The sequence below is a fragment of the Pseudorasbora parva genome, chromosome 19 (genome assembly GCF_024679245.1).
Source record: "Pseudorasbora parva isolate DD20220531a chromosome 19, ASM2467924v1, whole genome shotgun sequence".
Lineage (NCBI taxonomy): Eukaryota > Metazoa > Chordata > Actinopteri > Cypriniformes > Gobionidae > Pseudorasbora > Pseudorasbora parva.
Window position 1 is genome coordinate 42692041 of NC_090190.1, and position 25414 is coordinate 42717454.

The window sequence follows — 25414 nt, forward strand, 5'->3', positions numbered from 1 at the left end:
GATTACCGAGACTTTTACGTTCTGTAAAAAGCTCCGGAAAAATGACCTGGGGTAATACTAATCCCGTTTGAATAGACCTGCTGTAAAAATGTGAGGTAAAATTACGTAATTTCCTGTTTAAAAGTAGTTTTTGGCACGTTTTGCAAGCATGGAGGCGCTTGAAGAAGCATTGGGTTGTGTTGTAGGTGGTTGGACAACTCTGGCAAACCTCCAGTATTTTCTGCATAACATTTAAAGCAAAAAGATCAAAAGCACTTATTAGAGACACAACACTTCTTTAGGAAAGTGTCTATTACCAACACAATCCAATCAGAATCGTTAGACTGGACCTAACTGGTTTATGTAACGTGTATATATATATATAGTTCAGACTGGCGCTCATGTTGTGCGTTTGCTCACGTGATAACAGTAACGTCATACACACATGATGACAAGCAGGTTACTGTGGTGTGTAAAGCGAGTTACTTCTCACACTTCTGCTGGTTTTACTGAGATGTCGTATCCCGTGTGAATTGGCCATTAATATTAGTGGTAAAATGACTTTACCCCCACCTCCCCATGTTAATCTAATCCTGTCCAAATAGGGCTTTAAAAATAACAAATGATAGCTATTATGTGTTAGGGCGGTAAACGACGAGGAATCAGTTGCAGGGATAAGTGTTTATTTAGGACAAACAAAATCAGGATCTGGAGAGAGAACCTGGAGAATGGAGGTAGGGACGTGGCAGTGGAGGCTGAAATCCTTGTTGGCAGACAGGTAAGGGAGATCCAAAATGGAGTATCCGGAAGGTCGGGATCTGGCAGCCAATGTAGACAGGGAAGCAAACAAACTAAACCTGAAATACATTGTAAAAAATTATATGGTTAAATAAGTTATGACAACATATGTTTTTACATTGTTTCAACTCTTCAAAAAAAATTAAGAAATGTTAAAATCTTTTTTTTAAAGTTATACAAGATGTAACTAATTTTTTTTAAGTCAGTTTAACATAATTTAAGTTGAAATAACTTAAACATCCAAGTTGATTGTACTTAAAAATTTCATCAGGCTGTGACTTTTTTTTTAAAGTGTAGCCAGACGGGAGCTCAAACAAGATTAGCAAAAACAGGGAAAAATAACAAAATAAAGAAACAACCAAACTGCAGAAAGAAGGACGGAAAACAAGATTAGACTAATACTACTACACTGTTAAAAAACAAACAAAAAATGTTGGTTTAACTTAAAAAAGTAAGTAACCTGGTTGCCTTAAAATGTTGAGTTTATGGAAATTAAAAATTTGAGTTGATACAATGAAGGAAATTGGTTTAATAAATAGAAACTCAAAATATTATCTATGTATCTAAACCACATAAAAAATGTGATAAATCATTAAAATAGCACAATTTGCCTGCGTCATCACAAATAAAACACACCCATGGTTACAAAATCTTTTAATAACATTTAAATAAACGTTGTTGATTCTCAAAAATGTTCATTGCATTAATTAAATAAAATATTTCAATGAACTCAAAATTTTAAGGCAACCGGGTTTCTTATTTTTTTAAATAACTTTTTACAGTGTAGTACTGAAATAAAGGCAAGATCACAGTCTCAGTAACAACAGACAAGAGCCAGATAACTCAGCAAAGCAGAGATTCGACAAGAAGACAAGAGGAGAATATAAAGAGTGACAAACGAACTAAAACAGGTGTAATGAGATAAAAAGGTAACAATAGACAACACAAACAAGTCCAGAGATAATCAGACCGGGGCCCGTCGGCCCTCGCTTAATACATCCTGAGATGATTTGACAGATCCCAGATCTTCTAATCCTGATAACTGATCTCTGGCTAATTTGGTTCTTCAAACGAATTTGCGGATTGGATTAATATATCTGGATTAAGTTATCTGAGATCACTGCTCGTGCCTGTGTTCCCTGAAGAGATGATCGATACTCGAAAACACGATCAGCAATGCAGCGATTGGCTGGCGTCAAGACAACAGAATGACATCATATAATTAAAAAAGCAAAAGAAAGAAGAAAATACACAAATTTCTGGACCTTTATAAGGAAACAGACAAACGACCAAACCAACATAAAAGTTAGATCAATTAATGTGCACTGTTTTGATGAACATGATTCCCAATTATTTATAGTCACGACTTTATAATATTTGTACACACTTTACATTTTTATGTAAATGTTCTCATTTCATTTTTAATTCAATTTGAAGCAGATTTGTTTTGTCTCTTTGTTATCTCTTGCGCTGCACCAAGCCAATCCGTCATCACTCACATTAATGCACAACGGAGATTAACTGCACAATGGCCCTCATTTATCAATCTTGCGTAGAAACGGGTGTATATGTTGGCGTAAGATTATGCTTACACTTCTCTCACCGCCTGATTTATGAAGCTGTGCTCACCTCTGTTATCCAGGTGTACGCAACACCTGCCCTTGATAAATGCGGCGGCTGAAAACGATCGTCATTAGAATAATATGATTTCTGACCTGTAAGGTTGCCAGAATAATAATCCTCCGCTGTGTGTTAATAGGCCAGAGGAGAACTGAGTCTGGTTTCTCCAAGGTTTATTTTTCTCCATCATGCCCTGATGGAGTTTTGGTTCCTTGCCACTGTCGCCTTTGGCTTGGCTTGCTCAGTTGGGGACACTTAAATTATGATTAAAGTTATTCAACTAATTATACAAATAAAATTTATGAATTAGGTCTTATTTAATTCTATAAACTATAATACCGATCTGCCAACATTGTCGCTCTATGATAAATTAAAATAAGCTGATAACATCACTGTTTACTCCAGAACGACTGTACAGCCCAATCTAATTTTGTCGCAATATTATCCTGTTTGACACTGTGAAGCTGCTTTGACACAATCGTGATTGTAAAAGCGCTATATAAATAAAGTTGATTGATTGATTGATAACACGCCCCTATATATTCAAGGTTCCGCCTCCCCCACGCCCTCATTTTACGCCATGGACACACGGAAGACGGCAAAGAAGCGAAACTTCTCCGACGTGGAGATCGGGCGCGCTCAATCATCTCACTAGTCCACTAGTCAGGGCACTGATTAGGACATAAGTCAATGGGAACGCCATCAGCCCTTCATGGAGGAGCAGCGGGAAAAACGTCCGGAGCACCGGCCGCGCTCCGAGGCCCTGCAGGAGAGCCCACACACACACACACACAGCTCCAGCAGGAACAGATGCAGGCCCGCCTGACTCCGACCGGAAGCGGCCCGGAGCCTCTATGAGTGCCTGCTTTTCCTGAGGGATGCCGGAATTCCCCCGGACCGCCAGTAGCATCTGCTCCGACACCAACACCAGCAGGAAGCCCATCGCCAGGATGAACTCGGCCAGTGGGAAAACAGAACCGGTCCCGGTGCCGGTCCGCATGATCCCACGGAGGACATGATGATGATCGAACCCCGAACTCACATACAGAACCAAAGAACGGACACACACACTCACTGACAGGGAAACAGACGAGCCCTCTAGGGGCACGAGCGCGCTGTACACACACACACGTTTGTTTTTGTGAAATGTGGGGACATTCCATAGGCGTAATGGTTTTATACTGTACAAACCGTATGTTCTATCCCCTTACACTGCCCCGTCCCCGGCCCCTAAACCTATACCCATCACACACAAGCTCGCTCTCTCTCTCTCTCTCTCTCTCTCTCTCTCTCTCTCTCTCTCTCTCTCTCTCACACACACACACACACACACACACCCTAAACCTACCCATCTCAGGAAACATTCTGCATTTTTACTTTCTCAAAATAACTCATTCTGTTTGATTTATTAGCATTTTGAAAAGTGGGGACATCTCTCACCCTCTCCTGTAATAATAATTTTAAAAAATAATACATTTTATTTGTATTGCACTTTAATTTGGAACAAATCTCAAAGGGCTACAGTTAAGATAATTTAAAAATAGCAAAATACTACTAGATTAATAGCTAAAAGACATAAGCTCTCTCAAAAAGAAATGTTGCAGTCCTTTTTTTAAAAGTCTGAAGAGCTTGAGGTGCCCTCAGATTATCGGGTAGGGCATTACAGATCCGAGGAGCGGCAGAACAGAAAGCCTGATCATCACCCATAGTGCTGAGCTTAGTCTGGGGAAGATGGAGGTTTGAGTTTGTTGAGTGGAGTGATCGAGCTGTAGTTGAAGGTGTGAGTAGCTCCATAGCTCTGGTGAGTTAGAAGGGAGACCTTATATTCAATCTCTGCAAGCTTTTGTTATCCCAATGAGAAGTGCGTTACACTAATCTAGTCTGGAGGAGACAAAGGTGTGGACCAGTTACCTGTCATACCCATATATATTATACACTTACCTAAAGGATTATTGGGAACACCTGTTCAATTTCTCATTAATGCAATTATCTAATCAGCCAATCACATGGCAGTTCTTCAGTGCATTTAGGGGTGTGGTCCTGGTCAAGACAATCTCCTGAACCCCAAACTGAATGTCAGAATGGGAAAGAAAGGTGATTTAAGCCATTTTGAGCGTGGCATGGTTGTTGGTGCCAGACGGGCCGGTCTGAGTATTTCACAATCTGCTCGGTTACTGGGATTTTCACACACAACCATTTCTAGGGTTTACAAAGAATGGTGTGAAAAGGGAAGAGCATCCAGTTTGCAGCAATCCTGTGGTCCTGCTCCAGGTCAGAGGAGAATGGGCCGACTGATTCAAGCTGATAGAAGAGCAACTTTGACTGAAATAACCACTCGTTACAACCGACGTATGCAGCAAAGCATTTGTGAAGCCACAACACGCACAACCTTGAGGCGGATGGGCTACAACAGAAGAAGACCCCACCGGGTATCACTCATCTCCACTACAAATAGGAAAAAGAGGCGACAATTTGCACAAGCTCACCAAAATTGGACAGTTGAAGACTGGAAAAGTGTTGCGTGGTCTGATGAGTCTCGATTTCTGTTGAGACATTCAGATGGTGGAGTCAGAATTTGGTGTGAACAGAATGAGAACATGGATCCATCATGCCTTGTTACCACTGTGCAGGCTGGTGGTGGTGGTGTAATGGTGTGGGGGATGTTTTCTTGGCACACTTTAGGCCCCTTAGTGCCAATTGGGCATCGTTTAAATGCCACGGCCTACCTGAGCATTGTTTCTGACCATGTCCATCCCTTTATGACCACCATGTCCCCATCCTCTGATGGCTACTTCCAGCAGGGTAATGCACCATGTCACAAAGCTCCAATCATTTCAAATTGGTTTCTGGAACATGACAATGAGTTGACTGTACTAAAATGGCCACCACAGTCACCAGATCTGAACCCAATAGAGCATCTTTGGGATGTGGTGGAACGGGAGCTTCGTGCCCTGGATGTGCATTCCACAAATCATCAACTGCAAGATGCTCTCCTATCAATATGGGCTAACATTTCTAAAGAATGCTTTCAGCAGCTTGTTGATCAATGCCACGCTGAATTAAGGCAGTTCTGAAGGCGAAAGGGGCTCAAACACAATATTAGTGTGTGCTCCTAATAAGGAACTTGAGTTCCTGAGGACTCAACGAAAGGATTATTAGGAACACCATACTAATACTGTGTTTGAGACCCTTTTGCCTTCAGAACTGCCTTAATTCTACATGTCATTTATTCAACAAGGTGCTGAACTTTTCAACTTGCACGAAATATGCGTTTCATGCATCAAATGCTCAATTCGTCTCGCAAAATGTCTATACAAGTCTGTGCATTGACTTAACATGTAAATCACTCGCACTTATCGCTTCATTTGCGTCTGGTGTGAACGCACCATAAGAGGCTGGATCAAGACTGGAACTGACAGACTCTCTAGTTCCCTCGGCGTAAACCAAGCAGAGATCAACCACTGACTACCTTAGCAGGAGAAAAATACTATGGTAGTCAATGGTTGCTTTGTTACATTTTTTTTTAAATATCTCAACAAAGAAACATATACAGGTTAGGACAACTTGAGGAAGAGAACTTGAGAACTTGAGGGAGAGTAAATGATGACATAATTGTAATTTTTGTGTGAACTATCTTTTTAATATTAGTTATCTCCGACTGGTGAAGTCGAACATCATTAGGTGATGGTCACAGGTGATGGTCATCTGAAGTCCTCCAGGAGTCGAGGCGCCTCTTCACAGGTGATGGTCACAGGTGATGGTCATCTGAAGTCCTCCAGGAGTCGAGGCGCCTCTTCACAGGTGATGGTCACAGGTGACGGTCATCTGAAGTCCTCCAGGAGTCGAGGCGCCTCTTCACAGGTGATGGTCACAGGTGATGGTCATCTGAAGTCCTCCAGGAGTCGAGGCACCTCTTCACAGGTGATGGTCACAGGTGACGGTCATCTGAAGTCCTCCAGGAGTCGAGGCGCCTCTTCACAGGTGATGGTCACGGGTGATGGTCATCTGAAGTCCTCCAGGAGTCGAGGCGCCTCTTCACAGGTGATGGTCACAGGTGATGGTCATCTGAAGTTAGTGTCCCCAACTGAGCAAGCCAAAGCGACGGTGGCAAGGAACTAAAATGAAGTCTTCATGATAGGCTGGATCCAGACTGGAGCTGACAGACTCTCTAGTTCCCTCGGGATGGCCGCCCAGACAAAATAAAACAGAACAGGAAAATAATTAGCGTAGCTGCTGTTCAAAGCATTAACCAAAGGCAATCATGTGCGCTGATATAACTGGAGTGCAAGGTGATGAGATTCTTTATGTGAATGCTTGGCTAAAGAGATGCAGCTTTAATCTAGATTTTGGCGAGTAAACTGGGGGAGTCAACTGGGGTTGTCAACCCTGGGTAAGTTAACTGGGGGAATCAACCCTGGCGGAGTCGACTGGGGGAGCCAACCCTAGGTAAGTTAACTGCGGGAGTCAATCCTAGGGGAGTCAATTGGGGGAGTGAACTGGGGGAGTCAACCCTGGGGGAGTGAGTCTGACCCCATTGGCTATGGCCGGATGGCAGTGCATTTTGGGAACGGGACGATGTCTTCTTTTCCTCTCTCCCCTCTCACGTCTCTGTTGCTCCTCATGCTTCCGTCTCCTTCTCTCACCTCACCTGTCCAAACCCCCGAATGCTGCGGACGCCATGACTGGGAGTGTAGAGCGCCGTCCCATAAGCACCTCCGGCCTGTGAGTGGATGAGGGTGTGAGAGTTGGGGGTTCCCCACAAACACCCCCCACCTACAAACACCACCCAGCACCCTCTCCACCCACAAACACCCCCCCAACAATGCCCCATTACAACACCCCACCCCCACCCAACAAACACCACCTAACCACCCTATCCCAACACCACCCACAACACTGCCTAACCACTAACCACAACACTGCCCACCCCCACCCTATCCCAACACCACCCACAACACCACCTAACCACTCCAACCACAACACCGCCCCGCCCCCCCTCCCATCCCCAACTCTCACAACCCCTCCCAAATTATAACGCGACAAACCCCCCCACCCACGAACATGACTAACCCCTGCAACACCCCCCCTCCGCCGGAAACACGAACTACCCCGCAACGGATCCCCCCCCCAACGAACGTGACTGACCCCAACACCCCCCTCCCAAAAAAAAAAATTAACCCCACGAACGTGACTAACCCGAACACCCCCCCCCCAAAAAAAACAACTTCTCACACCGCAAACGAATCCCAAACACCCACCCCCCTCATGAACGTAACTAACCCCTAACCCACCCAAAAAAAAACAACTAATTACACCACAACGGATCCCCCACCCCACGAATGTGACTAACCCCCACACCTCCCACAGGTCAAGGGCACTCACGAGAAGTTGCTCCACACCGCTCCAGTCACAGCATCTGCAACACCTGTGAGTCGGAACAGACGAGGCGAGAGAAAGGAGATGGAAGCACGAGGAGCGACAGAGAAGAGAGAGAAGAGAGAGGAAAAGAAAAAAGGAAATGCACTGCCATCCCACTTAACTGATGCCACTCCCCCTTAATTGACGCCATTCCCCCTTAACTGATGCCACGCCCCCTTAATTGACACCACTCCCCCTTAACTGATACCACTCCCCCATAACTGATGCCACTCCCCCTTAACTCCCCATCTAACAGTGTTCCCATGTAGAGATAAAGTGCTAGCTAGTTCTCTTTTGCTAGCATTTTCAAGATTTTTTTAGGACAAGACTGCCTTGATTGGTTGTAGTAAGAACATGTTTTGATAGGTCAGCAGTTGAAGTGGGCAGTTTGCACATCTTGACAAATGATTGCCTGTTGTTGAATCTTTGCAATTATGTGTGGTTCAGTGGAGTAAAGGAAGAATTCTTAAAATTCCTCTTAACTGCCAATACTTTAGATTGTTCTTAAGATAACATTTCAGAAGTATTCATTTTCACGAAAATACTGAACTTCTTAGAATTTACCTTTTCTTAAGATGATTTTCGTGAATCCGGCCCCAAATGATCCCGAGCCGGCGATCATCGGCTGATTAACTGTAAACCAAGGATCATTTAAAATGTTCTGCAAGGTAGTCAGCAGTTGTAGCCCTCGCTGTGTTTCCAGTCGCCGGAGAAGATTGGAGCATTCTGTGAACGAGATCAGAGGAAAGCAGATTAGTCATGAGGTACGGTAATGTGTTACTATGACTAACATTCATTATCTTTATTGTTATTCATCTCACCTTTGGAAAGGCGCCTTTTCCAAAACGGAGGGTTGATGTCTTTGACCAGCGCATACATCACTTTAAAATAGGATTCTGAGTGCTTTAATATTGCACACCGTTTAAACCAGGCATCGGCTGAAGCTTGGTCACGTCCTGTCATCTTCTCGGATGGCTTAGTTAGTGCCTGACTAGAGTCAGTTATTTTGATCTGGAGTGTGTTGGGGTCGATGGCTATTCCCTCTACATTGATTGGCAGGTAAACCCCAAGCTCCCAGAAGTTTTTAAGAGCCACAAAGATTTGCCTCATGATGATTCTCACATCTTTTTCTTTCATGGAAGAGCCTTTCTTTCTAATAAATTCTTCCAAGGTGATAAAGCATGCAGATAGATTCTCCATTGCTGGAGGTGGCGGCGTTGGCACAGAAGAGCTCGTCGATGGCGGCGTTGGCACAGAAGCGCTCGTCGATGGCCGTGTTGGCACAGAAGCGCTCGTCGATGGCGGCGTTGGCACAGAAGCACTCGTTGATGGCCGCGTTGGCACAGAAGTGCCAACAGAAGCGCTCGTTGATATTGGCTTTCGCACAGAAGTGCTCGTAGATGTCGGCTTTCGCACAGAAGTGCTCGTCGATGGCGGCTTTCGCACAGAAGAGCTCGTTGATGGTGGCTTTCGCACAGAAGAGCTCGTCGATGGCGGCTTTCGCACAGAAGCGCTCGTCGATGGCGGCTTTCGCACAGAAGTGCTCGTTGATGGTGGCTTTCGCACAGAAGCGCTCGTCGATGCCGGCTTTCGCACAGAAGTGCTCGTTGATGGTGGCTTTCGCACAGAAGCGCTCGTCGATGCCGGCTTTCGCACAGAAGTGCTCGTTGATGGTGGCTTTCGCACAGAAACGCTCGTCAATGGCTGAGCATAATCACGCATTGGCTCGGTCTCGAGCGGATCCGTGGCTGCTGCTGACTCACGGCTGAATGTGCGTGAACGCTTCACAAGAGAACCCACTTTGTTTGTGACGGTTTTGGAGCTTTTTTTCACCACCTTCCTCACAGTCCCTAGGCCTGATAGATTGTCTATTGTTGGAGGTAGCAGCTTTGGCCCGGTCTTGAGTGGATCCGTGGCTGCTGCTGACTCACGGCTGAATGTGCGTGAACGCCTCACGGTCCGTTGGCCTGATAGATTCTCTATTGTTGGAGGTAGCAGCTTTGGCCCGGTCTTGAGTGGATCCGTGGCTGCTGCTGACTCAAGGCTGAATGTGCGTGAACGCTTCACAAGAGAACCCACTTTGTTTGTGACGGTTTTGGAGCTTTTTTTCACCACCTTCCTCACAGTCCCTAGGCCTGATAGATTGTCTATTGTTGGAGGTAGCAGCTTTGGCCCGGTCTTGAGTGGATCCGTGGCTGCTGCTGACTCACGGCTGAATGTGCGTGAACGCCTCACGGTCCGTTGGCCTGATAGATTCTCTATTGTTGGAGGTAGCAGCTTTGGCCCGGTCTTGAGTGGATCCGTGGCTGCTGCTGACTCACGGCTGAATGTGCGTGAACGCTTCACAAGAGAACACACTTTGTTTGTGGCGGTTTTGGAGCTTTTTTTCACCACCTTCCTCACAGTCCCTAGGCCTGATAGATTGTCTATTGTTGGAGGTAGCAGCTTTGGCCCGGTCTTGAGCGGATCCGTGGCTGCTGCTGACTCACGGCTGAATGTGCGTGAACGCTTCACAAGAGAACACACTTTGTTTGTGGCGGTTTTGGAGCTTTTTTTCACCACCTTCCTCACAGTCCCTAGGCCTGATAGATTGTCTATTGTTGGAGGTAGCAGCTTTGGCCCGGTCTTGAGTGGATCCGTGGCTGCTGCTGACTCACGGCTGAATGTGCGTGAACGCCTCACGGTCCGTTGGCCTGATAGATTCTCTATTGTTGGAGGTAGCAGCTTTGGCCCGGTCTTGAGTGGATCCGTGGCTGCTGCTGACTCACGGCTGAATGTGCGTGAACGCTTCACAAGAGAACACACTTTGTTTGTGGCGGTTTTGGAGCTTTTTTTCACCACCTTCCTCACAGTCCCTAGGCCTGATAGATTGTCTATTGTTGGAGGTAGCAGCTTTGGCCCGGTCTTGAGCGGATCCGTGGCTGCTGCTGACTCACGGCTGAATGTGCGTGAACGCTTCACAAGAGAACACACTTTGTTTGTGGCGGTTTTGGAGCTTTTTTTCACCACCTTCCTCACAGTCCCTAGGCCTGATAGATTGTCTATTGTTGGAGGTAGCAGCTTTGGCCCGGTCTTGAGCGGATCCGTGGCTGCTGCTGACTCAAGGCTGAATGTGCGTGAACGCTTCACAAGAGAACCCACTTTGTTTGTGGCGGTTTTGGAGCTTTTTTTCACCACCTTCCTCACAGTCCCTAGGCCTGATAGATTGTCTATTGTTGGAGGTAGCAGCTTTGGCCCGGTCTTGAGCGGATCCGTGGCTGCTGCTGACTCAAGGCTGAATGTGCGTGAACGCCTCACGGTCCGTTGGCCTTTCCTCCATTTAGTGTATTTTTCTGCAAGGTTAGAAACATGTTTTATTAGCACAGATTAATGCTTAATGATTAATGAAACACTTCAGTCATGAGTTATTATAAATCATGAACTAATCATGTACAAACATGACTAGAACATATTTACCACTAAACCATCAAGGTGCGTTCAGACCTGACGTGAATGACGCGAATTAAGCGTTAAGCGCGAGTGATTTACGTCAATGCAAAGACGTGAATAGACATTCAGCTGCCTGGTAGAAGCCCCTCCCATGATGCAAATTCGTGTCTTGTGTGAACACCTCATTAGGATGTCACAGCTTTCAAACGCTCTCAACGCAATAGCTGCGTGTGCACCATACGCCTCCAGCCGCTCATTTTTATTCGGAAAGACTTGGTACAGCGTATTTTTCTTTTATAAATATGATAAAACGTAATACTTTTCTAACTAATATTAGTTTAAAAAAATATTGGTTTTATATTTACCCACAGAGGTGCGTCATACGCCGCTTTGCACTAAGGTATGTAGTACACAAGCAGGAAAGTTTGTTCCGTCATCCCGCCCGGATAGGCTGCATCCATTTCCGTTAAACTTCACCATCAACAGGGAAGGAATGAAACGACAGATACGGCTGCTTTTGGGAATAACAAGAACAGCCCGGTAAGCTACAATAACTCTTGCTCGTTGCGTGTGCCATTTGTTTACCTCTTGCTCTGACTGGAGAGGAAGAAGATTACCACGACGATTACGTATTTCCGGTCACAAATATGGAAGCTGCGAGAAGGCTTTATTTATTGCTGCATTCAAGTCATAAAGTTAAGAATAGTAAAGATAGTTTTTACGAGTTGAACGCACATGAACATCACCACAAAGTCGTAAATACCAGTGGGAAGGTACGAGTTAGGAGCGTGTCCGTGAGAAACATGGCGGAAACAACGGATGAATACATTGCTAAATGAATAGATGAATACATTGATGGATGAATGGATAGATGAATACAGACGTTGGTCTGTAGTTAACGTGTATTTAGCAGTGACACTGTCAGGCTTTGTCATTAACAACAAAGTAAGCTAGCATTGTAATATGTAACGACGAGACCGTTTACAGTGGCTTCATAAATACGTAAAAGATTAAAACTCACCTGATGCGCATTCTTTGTTCTTCAGTTTCTATAAGCACAGTTAACAAACCTTGCTGTGCTTTCGTGAAATTCATTAAAAGTACCTTGCACCATATAACAGCAGAGCTGATATTTTCAAACATTATTATGATAAATACTTTGCTTGTTACATATGCGAGCAACATTTCAGCCCTTAATAAATTATAAATGTAAGTTATATTGTGTGCGATGCTGTAGTGTAATGAGTAATGCGTTCTGAGTGTCGTTATGTGTATTGAGTTGGCTCACGTGATTTAAGTTTCGCGCTTCGGACCTTCAGATTCTGCGATAGAGACAGCATTAAAATGGCCGACTCCCCATCAGTGTTACGCTTAGGCTGTGTTCACACTTGACGTTTTTTTTAAGCTGCCAGCGTCTGTTTTACATTATAATCCTATGGAGAAAACCGTGTTTTCAAAAAAGTAAAGAGTTCTTTTTTAAACGCCTCACCGCGTCTTTCTGATAAAAACGCCATACGTCAAGCGCCTTTTTGACAGCTGACCAAGTGAGTAGCTATATTTATATTCTATTTTAATCTTCAATAAAACAAAATGTCATCAAACACAACCCTGCCTCTTTTCGTTTATATTTAAAACATTAAACATGTGCTTTCAAACAAGTGTGCATATTATCACTGCAATAAAATTGACACAAAACCAGGGGTGGTAAGTAATCAAGTAAAAATACTTTGATACTTTACTTAGTAAAGTATTTTTTTTCGGGGATCTGTACTTTACTTGAATATATTTTATTTGCATCTACTTTTACTCTTACTCCACTACAATATTAAAGGCAAAGTTTACTTTTTACTCCAATACATTTCCCCATGCCCGCTCCAAGTATTAAGTATTTATTACACTTGATCTCCAAACCGGTCTGGTCGGTCATGGATGATCCAGTCGGGTATAGACTTGTGTCAGGTTTGCCACAATAACGTTAGCTCAGTGTTTCCCCAACTTTTTTATTTTGCGGCACACAATTTACTATGAAAACATCGGTAACATTTTACAATACAGGTGCACTATTATAATTCATGCCTAACTAATGCACAGATAATCATGAGTTAATGTATTACTAATGAAGAACTAAATCATTTATTAATGATTACTACATCAGCAACTAATGAACATTCTCTATGATTAATAGATTAAGTAATATATGAATTGCTATTAATTAAATATGACATCATTAATTCCCTAAAAACATATTACATTAACTAATAATGTAAATTCATGTATTCAAAGCCATGCTTTCCGACTCTCAGTTGTGTTTAATTAATCATTAATCATAATAATTGGCAGAATTATAGTATGACTTTACTTGTTGAGGCACATGACTATTAACTAATTGTTACGTAATATGTCATTGTGGTTACGGCTTTTGAATTAATGTTGAATTAGTTAATAGTATCTTGCTGCTCATCTGTTTTATGGAGCTAATGTTATGGAACATGTCTATTTTAAGTTTAACCCCTATACTGCGTTAAGGTGCTTCATTGTCTCTTATTATTGCAAATCTAACAAATTCTTAATTGCAGTATCTAATCTTATCATTTGTTCAATTAAAGCATTGCATATCAGTCCCAAAAGATTTTATCTGCTTAATTATTGATATTTACAGTTAATTTGAATATTTACTTTTTACTTTCGGTACTTGAGTACGTTTTAAATCTGATACTTTTGTACTTTTACTCAAGTGATGTTTTAATGGAGGACTTTCTACTTTTACTGGAGTATTTTTTTATTTAGGTATATATACTTTCACTCGAGTATAACTTTTGAGTACTTTTACCACCTCTGCACAAAACACAACCCAGTCTCTTTTTTAATAAATGTCAGTTTATGTATTATAGCCATTATAAAAGTACGAGTAAAAGGTATAAGAAGAAATAAAGCAAACAATTCAGTCAAACATAAAGTCATCGCTAGGGGGCTACAACAGTAACGTAAAGTTAAATAGCTTAAACATAAAGTAATGAAGCTTCACTTTGCCCTCAGCCTAAACGATTTGCCAGGGAACAAATTATAGATCTATGAGACCAAAGATTTGACGAATTATATGTCATGTTTAACCACTACAGAGACAGCAGAGCCAGCGGCAGACGTCAGAAGGTCAAGCCGAGGAAAGGCTGCTCTCCCCGGGGTTAACGAGCGATGAGCGCCGCTGATCGACTGGATCGCAGAACTCCGAAAACGCCTAATCAAATATTCAAATATGCCCTCTCTTTAGAAATAAACTCAGATTTGAGATTTAAATTACATTCTCGACTGAAAAACTTCGTCCCACGTTAAGTGGTATTTTTAAATGACGCCGCGGGTTTCTCTTGTTGCGGCTCGGCTTCTATCGCCCTCGGCTGCTATTTTGAACCAAACACGCTCTTGCCAACTTTTCTGGACGCACCCAAAGTGTCACCTGTATTATTTCTGTACCCGTTACTCGGTGTTGATGTGTGTTAATGCATCCCTCACCTGTTGGGTTGTCCTGCGAGCTGTTTTCCGCCGGATCTGATGCTCTGATGCTGGGATTGCTCTCCTCAGGTAAATACTCAAACGCATCCACGAACTCGTCGTCGCTGCTCTCCATCTCCTCAGGTCTCGCTACTGTAGACGGCATTTGTAAACTGTTTACCGGGAGACTTCGGGTTTGTGTGACACTTTGTGCAGATTTTCCACTCTGATATTCGCAGAACTAAACTTGCTCAGCGCGATCGGGTTATAAGCACTGTCCGTCTGTGACGTCACGATCCGAACTGCCGCGCCTGTGACGTCGCACATCATTGCCAGTCGAGCGCGAAGCTGAGACCTATGACGCGAATTTATCCATCTTTTCTATATTTCTGTCTTAAATCTGAATTATTTTAGTCCCAGTGCGCAGCTGCCGGGCCTGAAACGTCAGATAAAGCGCACAGGCTCGCGACTGGAGGAATAGCATATACCTACAAATCAAACGCTTTGGTAAAGTCACACAAATGAAACATTGACGTTCATGTTGCACAAAAATAAACACTGAATGTAGTTGTGGTGGTTTTTAACAGTGGGTCATAATATAGCATTGTCAGTGCGTTTTGTGGTGTTAGGAATTGTTTTTCTGCGCATTTTCCCACTAACTCAAACGTGCGTACACCACCTCCTGAGCTGGCGGAGGATTTGAGCGCGCGCGCGCGCGCGTGTGTGTGTGTGTGTGTGTGTACACCGCCTTTTTTTTTTTACAGTGTAGGCCTACTCTGTGGTCCCGTGTTGCTTCTTAACACAGTATGAGACAGAATATATAATTTTATCTTGCTCAGGATTTCCGTTTTCCAGCACAAATACCTAAACATCCTTAAATCAAGTTACATCTGGAGATGCAAAATGAAGAATTGTGAGTTTATGCTTAAAACAAGAACTAATATCTTGGGTATATGAAAATAACTTTGAATTAAGTTGATTTTTATGAACCCACTGGCAGATATTTGTCTTGTTTTAATCATAAAATCACTTTTACAAAATCTCATCTTCAGTCATTTTGCTTACACTGAAACATCAGAAAGTTTGATATGCAAAATACATCAGAGATGTAGGACAGCTACCGACCAGTCGATCATTACAGCATTAAATCTGAGCTGTACTTTAACCCTATCAATCATTAAACATCATGTCATAAAATGTAAAACAGGCTTTATGTTCAGAGAGATTTCACTCAGCCAAGTTGTGGGAGAAATGTTTACTCCATCTGATGAACAACTGAGAGTTTATTAGTCCAACAGAATTAATTACAGTCTGAAACTACAGACAAAGGTTAATCTTAGTCTGAACCTCTTAAACTCTACAGACGCTCCTGTGGATGAACTCTGACCTCAAATAACAATTACACTTTCTGGAGATATACGCCACTTTGGCATTTATTTTACACAAACTTATTTACACAAAATTACTCTGAACATTTCCGCTGGATTTCTGACCCAAACTGAAAAGCTGTTTTTGGTGTCATTTCAGGAAACCTGTACATAAACCACTGCTAAAAGGGATAAACATGTAAGTATATGTTGTCTGAGCTGAAATAAACCAACATAAAAAAGAGGCGTTTTATGATTTTTTTGGTTATTAAATCATTTTTGTGAGCAGGACCCTGCAGGCACTTTGGGCTGTTTCAACTACATGGCAGCAAACACTGGAAAACATTTTTTAATGTTTAAAAAATTATTTAATCATTTATTTAATAAATAAATATTTTTTCTACTCTGCTGTTATATGAACAATGCCTGGAAAGATTTCAAACAAAAAAGAAAGAAGCTGCCTGTTTTCAAAAGATTGACCGGATCCCTTAGCTGTGACTGTGATGATGTATTCAGAGAGGATTACACTTCATTAGTTTTATACTTAATTAATATTACTATATGGCTCTCAGTTACAAAAGCTTTTCACGGTAAAGATGAAGATGGTGTTAAAGGACAACTCCGGTGAGAAATGCCCCTCGGGGTAATTAACAGATGGTCAGCGAGTAGATCGTTCTCTGGGATGCGTTTTAATGAAATCAAATGTAAAGAGTTTTATCTCTAAACACAGATTAGCTTATAACGCTAGTCTATGGGGCACAGAGTAGTGAAATTAAACCGCTAGTTAATACCACTAACAGCTCAACATAGCCTCACACTAACACGGCAGCATAATGAGGGTCCCTACATGCAAACCGAAACATTGAGAACTTTGTAAGAGTACAAACAGTTTAATAAGAAGAGACTTTATAAAGAGAGTGCATTACGCGTTTACAGATGGCAGCCATCTTGGAAAACAGTCTCGACGAGTCGATCCACGAACGCTGTACTGAGTGATGAAGTGTGACTGAATCTATATGGTCCGTTGTTTCCGGAAGAAAACACTGAATGTGACAGAGAAAATAAATAAATAAAAATAAAAATATCCATGTTATTAGATTCCTATCGACCAGCTCACTTAGCACAGCGCTCGTGGCTCGACTCGTCGAGACTGTTTTCCAAGATGGCTGCTGTCTGTAAACGCCTAATACTGTAATATGTGCGCTTTCACACACAACCCGTAACGGTCCCGGGTCGAGTTGACACGTGACATCCGGATGTGACGTATAACGGCGAGCGATCTCCGCTTCAGCGCGGATAGTAAGGAGCTCCGTGGTCTCGACTTGTGTCCAGTTTGCGCTCATTTCTGCTTGTTTAATTTTAGTTTCTTTTGTATACGAACACTCTCTGCGTTTAAAACACCGACGAGCTCTTCTGGCACTGCAGGGTTGTGTTATTGAAGAAACAAGCTCTAGGAGTCGCACGATAACTACGCACACGCTGCGGCATTAGTTTCGGCTTTTGTTCACACAGCGCTCGTCCCGGATCGAACCCCGCAATGTTACTAGGTCCCCGATCCGGGTTGAATTCGGTAATCAATCCCGGGACGTGGTTGCTTTCACACAGAAGGCGACCCGGCAATGCTCCGGGAATATTGCGGGTCCGACGTGGAGTGTGAAAGGGGCTTAAGACTGGCCTACCTAAAGCATCCTCTAATGACAATCAAGTGTTTCAAAAAGCAATATCCAATTCACATTACATCCGGGCTAGAAACCACTTAGTTTCTGTGAGGAGCCAGGCTTTGCCATCGGAGCCACGGTAGAAAGGAGGTTTTTTTAGCTTGATAAAATGGTCCGTATGGAAAGGCAGCAAATGCTGAGGGGCTCAAAACACCCCTCAGAATGAGCTACCACCTGTATTGCATTAGACTGTACTCAAACTATAGCAACTCTCTCCCACATATTCTGCTAGTGTGAAAACACCCTACTGGCCTCACTAAATAATCTTCCAATAACAATTACATTTTTTCCCAAAAATGTCTAACTTTCATGTAAATGCAATAAAGGCCTGTGAGTAAACAAGCAAGACAGGTCTACCTAAAGCATCCTCTAAGTACAATCGAGTGTTTCAAAAAAAGGTTTCCAACTCACATTACATCCTGGCTAGAACCCGCTAAGTTTCGGTGAGACGTTACTTGCATTGGACGATACAGTAAAAGGATGTTTTTTTGGCTTGATAAAACGCTCCATATGGAAAGATTCTGACGGGCTCAAAATGCCCTCAGAATGATCTACCACCTGCATTGTATTAGAGTGCACTCAAACTATAGCAACTCTCTCCCATATATTCTGCTAGTGTGAAAAGTCGCCATAACGATCCACCATCCAGTACGTATTGGATCTGATCCACCTACGTCATCGTGCTACCGGCCGCTGAGAACTTTAAGGGCGCCGCCATCTTGCCTGCCGCCATTACTGCGTGCCTGCGAAGTGCGTGACACAAATTTGCGTCATTACGTCAGTGAAAAGGTCCGTTGGCCATCAATAACGTTATGTGTAACGTTATTTGTATATTTTTTTATATCAATACAGTAGTAATTTGTAAACTTTTCTTATATTTACTACAAACGTAAATAAAAGCATTGTGGAAAGCAGCGAGGTGAGGGACCGTGAGAGCGGGCCGGTGGAGTGATAATGAGCGGCAGCTGATCGCCATCGCCACACCGGTCTCGGCTCACGGCAGTGACGGGAGTATAATTGGAGGAGCGTGGAAGGACTAGACCTGGACTTTATGTTATGGTTTGTTTATGTTTTATTATGTGTGTGCGGGCAGTCGCCCGCGTTACTTTCGTTTTGTTTATTATTTATAATAAAGTTGTTGAACGTTTGCCTTTTCCCGCCTCCTTCCTTCCCATCTACAAACCCCGATACAAGCATATTTGCCCCGTTCACGCTCCGACTCTGGAAACGTCTGATAGCAAAGCTACGCGCATAGGATTGTGGGTGATTTGAGAACGCGAAGAGCGCGAAGGCTACTCATATGCATCCTTTCCTGTATATGACATATTTTTCGAACGAAGGACTTGTCACTACACTGAAAAAAATGATTCATTGGACCAACCTAAAAAAATTACTGTAATTTGTTACAGCTAAATTTATTAGTTTTTCCTCAAGCTATATTTTTAATTTGGTTGAAACTTAACAATTTAATTTAATATTAATCAAAATAGTTCTTCTGCCCAAGATAAAATAATTACATTCACACAAAGTCAAAATATTGTTTATTATAGAGGCCATGAATCATTTTTCTTACTTTGGTACAACTTAAATTTGTATTTTGGAAAAACTTGCTTTTTATTATAATAACAAAGTATAATTTTTAGTTTGGTCTAAACTAAATAAAATGCTGTAATTTTGTTACAAGCATTTTTTTTAAATTAGCTCAAATTAAATTTCTGATTCTGTACAAACTATATTTTTGAATAATACCTTAATCATATTTTCTTTAGCCACAAGAAAACATTTTACTACAATATTTTTGCTTTGTTACAACTTAACTTTTACCATGAAAAAAGCTAAACTTGCTTAAATATAAAAGAAACATTTACATTTAAAATAAAACAAAAACATTGTCAGAAAATAGTTGACTTACTGTAAATGAAGACAGGAATATTCTCTCAAAAGACCCAAATGTTTATTGTGATAGTTTTTTTATAAGATACATCACTGTTGTCAAATTGTGCTGCCAGTAAGGCAAGCTGGTATGCATTTTACACATCAACACTTGGGGAATAAAGTAAATGGTCTTTTCCAGACCTTTTTTTAAACCTTATGTAAACTTCCACTAAATGCAACCACGTTAATGCAAAACTGTTTCGTACACCTCTCCTTTAAAACTCTCCGTTAGTTATGTCAATAACTCCTCACCCTAATGTTGCTCCACACCCGTAAGAACTCTGTTCATCTTCACACAGTTTAAGATATTTTATATTTAGTCAGAGAGCTTTCTGTCTCTTCATTGAAAACGTATGCACAGTATACTGTCCCTTTCCAGAAGGACCAGAAAGATAATAAAAACATCATCAAAGTAGTTAGTAAGAATCTCTTGAAGCATCAAAAATACATTTTGGTCCCAAAATACTACGATTTTATTCAGCATTATCAATGGCGTCTAGACATTGCTGAATAAAGTCATAGTTTTTGTTATTTTGGGACCAAAATGCACTTTCAATGCTTCAAGAGATTCTAACTAACCCACAGATTTCACATATGGACTACTTTGATTATGTTGTTATTACCTTTCTGGTCCTTCTGGAAAGGGACAGTATACCGCATATACATGTTCAATGGAGGAACAGAAAGTTCTTGGACTAAATATAAAATATCAAACTTTTTCTGAAGATAAACAGAGGTCTTATGGGTGTGGAACGACATTAGACAGAGTCATTAATGACATCATTTTCATTTTTGGGTGAACTAACCCTTTAAGACTTGGTGCACGTGTTATGAGCTCCTACAACTTTTGACCTCCTAACTGAACTCCTTTCCACAAATTGTCATAGTGTCAATCATAGTGCAAACTATAAGTACAACCGTAATCAAAGTACTCAATATGCAAAGTGCAAATAGAGATAAAAATTTTCTTCAAGCATGATACAGAGCTAAGAGATGCATCTTAACTACATCTGATTGAGCAGACAATAGGCGTTTCTCAATGTCAAGGAAGGATCCTCGGAAGCCAGAATTCTAAGGATGCTACGTCATCGACATCCGACGAAGGACTGTTCCAATGTCGAGGATCCTCGGAATTCAACCAAGGACTGAGTCCTTCGTTCGAAAAAAATGTCATATACAGGAAAGGATGCATATGAGTAGCCTTTGCGCACTTCGCGTTCTCAAATCACCCACAATCCTATGCGCGCAGCTTTGCTATCAGACGTTCCCGGAGTCGGACTCGGAGCGTGAACGGGGCAAATATGCTTGTATCGGGGTTTGTAGATGGGAACGAAGGCGGCGGGAACCGGCAAACGTTCAACAACTTTATAATAGCCCCCTCACGGGCGACTGCCCGCACACACATAATAAAACATAAACAAACCATAACAAAGTCCAGGCCTAGTCCTTCCACACTCCTCCAATTATACTCCCGTCACTGCCGTGAGCCGAGACCGGTGTGGCGATCAGCTGCCGCTCATTATCACTCCACCAGCCCGCTCTCACGGACCCTCACCTCACTGCCTGCCACAATGCTTTTATTTACGTTACCAAACATTTGTTATAACTGTAGTAAATATAAGTAAAGTTTAACGTTTAAATACTGGTACAAAATACTACTGTATTGATATTTAAAAAATACAAATAACGTTATTGATGGCCAACGGACCTTTTCACTGACGTAATGACGCAATGACGTGCACTTGCTAGCCTGTTCCATTTACGTGTTCTCCGAATGCTAAAGAGGAGCCTCGCCTAGCCTCTGAAGGAAGTGACTTAGAAGGATCCGTCCTTCCAAGGAAGCATCCTTGACATTGAGAAACGCCTACTATATCATCACAGACAGTGAGAGTGATTACTTGGCTACAATCATGAGTTATTGGGATGACCTTGATAGTTGCCAAATCCTCAAGTTCCACAGTAGATGTCAAGTTCACTAGCGCATCTCCAAAGTCTCTGTCTTGGTATTGCAGTCCTAAATTGCCATTCAACCCTCACACTTTCCGGACTTCATCCATAGGATACTCCATTGACTCTGGAATGCCATGAGGGAGAATTAGCTTCCTGGTGTCATCGGGATTCAGAATAACCCGCGACTTGGCTGGCCTTTTGACTGCCAGGTCTGCCCATCCAAAAGGATCTTGTTGAAACAAGAAAAGAAACAATAGTATTAACTGTAGTACAAAATTGGGCATAACAACTTACATTAAATTCATATTCAAAAATTAATTAATTAACAATATATTTTGACAATTCTGGCAAAAAAGAAGAAATTTCAGTCAATATCATTTAGAAAATTTTGAATTCCCCAAAAATGAGTGTGATGTTTATCTGCTGACTGCCAGGGTGTCCGAGATGTAGGTGTGTAGAACACAAATTAAGATTTTTAACACATTGCTCGTATAATGCATGTCAACGGGGTGTATTTCTATGAGAGTAAAAAACACATAGACATAGGGATCCATATTAAACCCTGTGGCTCGTGGAGACACATTGATGTCTTAAGACACGAAACGATCAGTTTATGCGAGAAACACAACAGTATTTATATAAAAAAAATTTAATGCGCCATCACTGCCTGCAAGTGAGATCAAATTACACGATATCTCAATGGGATACAAGCGCTCAAGTGATTTCTTGCGAGTATCTCTACACCATATTTTAGGACATTTGAAGCTTCATGAAATAACTTTGCGTTTTTTTTATTTATTTATACTGCCTGGTAAAAGAAACCACATTAAATTGGGTAACTTCTAGATTAGTTTTGATTTGGGGTTATTTTCTCAAAAAATTTAATAAATATATCAAATAAATTAAATACTGACATGAAGTGAACCTTCCATTGTATTTTTATACTATTATGTAGTGTATAATATTAGCAAGGATACCTCTGTGGTAATTTCAAAGCTATTCTCTAGTGTAAGTCATTCCTATTTAAAAATACATGAAAATAATGTTCACAGTTGTATTCTTTGGGACTCACCAAATTCAGCAAGAAGGCCAAAATTGCAAGATTTCCAGGAAACAAAATCAACCTGTAAAACAAAAGAAAAGTTGAAATGTCACAATTTAGTTTGTTGTTGTTGGGGCAGTTAAAGCACTATCCAAAATAATCACTAGACTGTCATTATTAATTAGACCTTAGACATACTGGTGATATTGTACTATACTGCATTATGCTGACAGGTGAAACAATGGAATATGAATTCTTAAATCAGAACACATTTTCTATTCCAGTGCATTTCATTAATGCAAAACGCAGCACGAGTCAGTTCATTCATCACAAGAGCAAAGAGCTATTCATCATAAGTGCCCGTCATTCACACAGAACATGCAGGAGTACTATTTTAATAGTATTTTGCAGCTTAATATTCACATACACAGTAACGATAGGAAGTGACTGAACGCAGCGGGTCACTTTACCGGATATACTCGAATCGGTACCACAGAAATGCTGGTATCGTAACATTTTTTACATTTCAGTACCAAATTGGGACTAAAGTACCGGTACGTGTGACATCCCTGTGCTTAACTTTCATAGGAATGAATTTGAAAAGTTGAAACACTCACGAGTCACTTTGCTCCGTCCGCACCACTCCGTTATGAATACCCGAGCCGAGTGCTCTGTGAATGCGATCGATCCCATCCCCCATGCACGGAGATATCAAAACGGAGTGCCGTGGGGGCAGGGCGCAAATCTAAAGTTCATTTAAATGTAGAATACCTAATAGAATAATTATTTTCCGGAGTTATTACACGGGGGCTCAATCGAACATTAGCTAATTCGGACATTGGCCTTTTCATATATTGTTCCTGCAGGCTGCAAGGTGCTTAAATTAACTTAACGTTAGTTGACGGTTGTAGTGCATGTGAGAAAAGAGGTATAACTTAACTTAACGTTAATTTATCCAAGCACTTTGACTAACTTTGTTAGATACAAACAAGCCTCATCACAATACACCATCATTAAATTTACATTACATCACAGTGAAATAATAAAAAGTTAACTTTGAATTTGTCAAACAGAGGCTTGGCTATAGCTTTAGCCAACACCTGCACAAACACAGTTGTATGTAAAGTAATAGCCCAGTCGCCATCCTGCCACTAACCATAAATATGAATGAAAAACACTTATTCACGTAAAAAAATAATACAATATCGAATGCTTACCGAGTCTAGGAGATTTCCTGGGCCACAGACCGGAGTCTTGATGTCTTCGAAGCAAAGCGAGCAATGGCGGATTGAAAAACTCTCTAGCTGGCCGAGCAAGGAGTTCGTTGATGTGACGTCATGGGGTCACGTGACATTAAAAACTCAGGTTTGAGTTAAAAATGCTATTTAACTCAAACTGTTGCTTTTAATTTTGTCTAGGGTGTTCGTTATTTGCTTTAAGGAAACCTGAACAAAACAGGTTTAAACCAGAAATCATGATTTTCACTTAGTCCAATGTAAAAATGTACTTTAAATAAATGACACAGTAGTTTCACTTTTTTCAGTGTACTCGATCCGTACCGGAAACACGATTTGTTCTGCGCATGCACGAAAATGTTTCTACTTCCTGTTTGACATGGCAAAGCAATTTACGGCAGTTTTTTGAATTACTACCACTCGATCCGTACTGCGATAGTTTTTTATTTATTGCATAACTATAAATCAATACAAAATAAACAATAAAGAACAATGAATATGTGATTTTTGAAGAGTTGATAATAAATGTTAATTGTTGTGTTTGTGTATTTGTCAGGAGATGGCGCTATAGTTCACATGTTGTTACCTATAAAAAGGTATCGTAAGAATGGAAGAGTTGTTGCACCTGCTGTCAACGTAACCATCTGGCACTGTTGGTTTGTTTGTCCTGCTTGTGGACTGAATAAAACTTTGAGAATTGGGAAATTTCTTTCAGCCAATAGAATCGGTCTGGGGGGTCTTTGCGGACACGATTTCACAGGGGGACAGGATTTGTCATGACACCGGTGTCATCTATGGGTGTCATGACAAATCCTGTCCGCTATGAAATTGTGTCCGCAAAGACCCCCCGGAGCGATTCTATTGGCTGAAAGAAATTTTAATAGGTAATCTGTTCAGAGCCTGATTACAATTCTTACACAATCGCGTTTTGATTTTTGCTGTTTAAATTGTGTTAAAATAGTCTTTAATGTCTTACATATCATATGTTTCATATACTAGTACTATTTAACTGAAGCTATAAGTGCTTATATAAGTATATCAGATATATATACGCATATCTCATATATAATCTATTTATTTTGTGCACCTGTTTTTTTATTCTTTATTATTTACATTATAGCTACATTATGTCATGATTTTGTATTGGTATCAGTCAAAATAATTCAGTACATGTTTTTGCTCCCACAGCACTCATTAACATATTTCAATGTAATTGAAAAGGTTGAAAAACTTCCTGGGCATAGAGTTTGAACAAGCCGAGGGTCTGGTCAAAATGTCACTGGAAAGATATGTGTCAGTGAAACTAACGTGCAGCCCAGTTCATAATATATATCTACTATTTCTGGTCAGAATTCGAAGTGCAGATCTACGAACTACAAACGCAGATTAAGATTTTTGTTTAAAAAAAAACTACAAACATGGCGGATGTGAGTCCGA

General features: G+C 41.5%; 1 protein-coding gene and 1 long non-coding RNA gene across 2 annotated transcripts; both read right to left on the reverse strand.

Moving 5' to 3' along the window:
- Window positions 1-618: 618 nt before the first annotated feature.
- Window positions 619-15058, reverse strand: LOC137047431 (mucin-5AC-like). Its single transcript, XM_067425062.1, has 4 exons — window positions 14752-15058; window positions 8637-11147; window positions 8380-8541; window positions 619-836 (listed from the first exon to the last, which is right to left on the reverse strand). Exons 1-4 carry the CDS (start codon window positions 14894-14896, stop codon window positions 619-621), a joined length of 3036 nt encoding a protein of 1011 aa, XP_067281163.1. The 5' UTR covers window positions 14897-15058.
- Window positions 15059-21401: 6343 nt separating this feature from the next.
- Window positions 21402-24041, reverse strand: LOC137048538 (uncharacterized). The gene is made up of 3 exons (XR_010899432.1): window positions 23960-24041; window positions 22773-22824; window positions 21402-21929 (listed from the first exon to the last, which is right to left on the reverse strand). It is a non-coding gene; the product is annotated as an uncharacterized lncRNA (long non-coding RNA).
- Between the last annotated feature and the right edge of the window lie 1373 nt (window positions 24042-25414).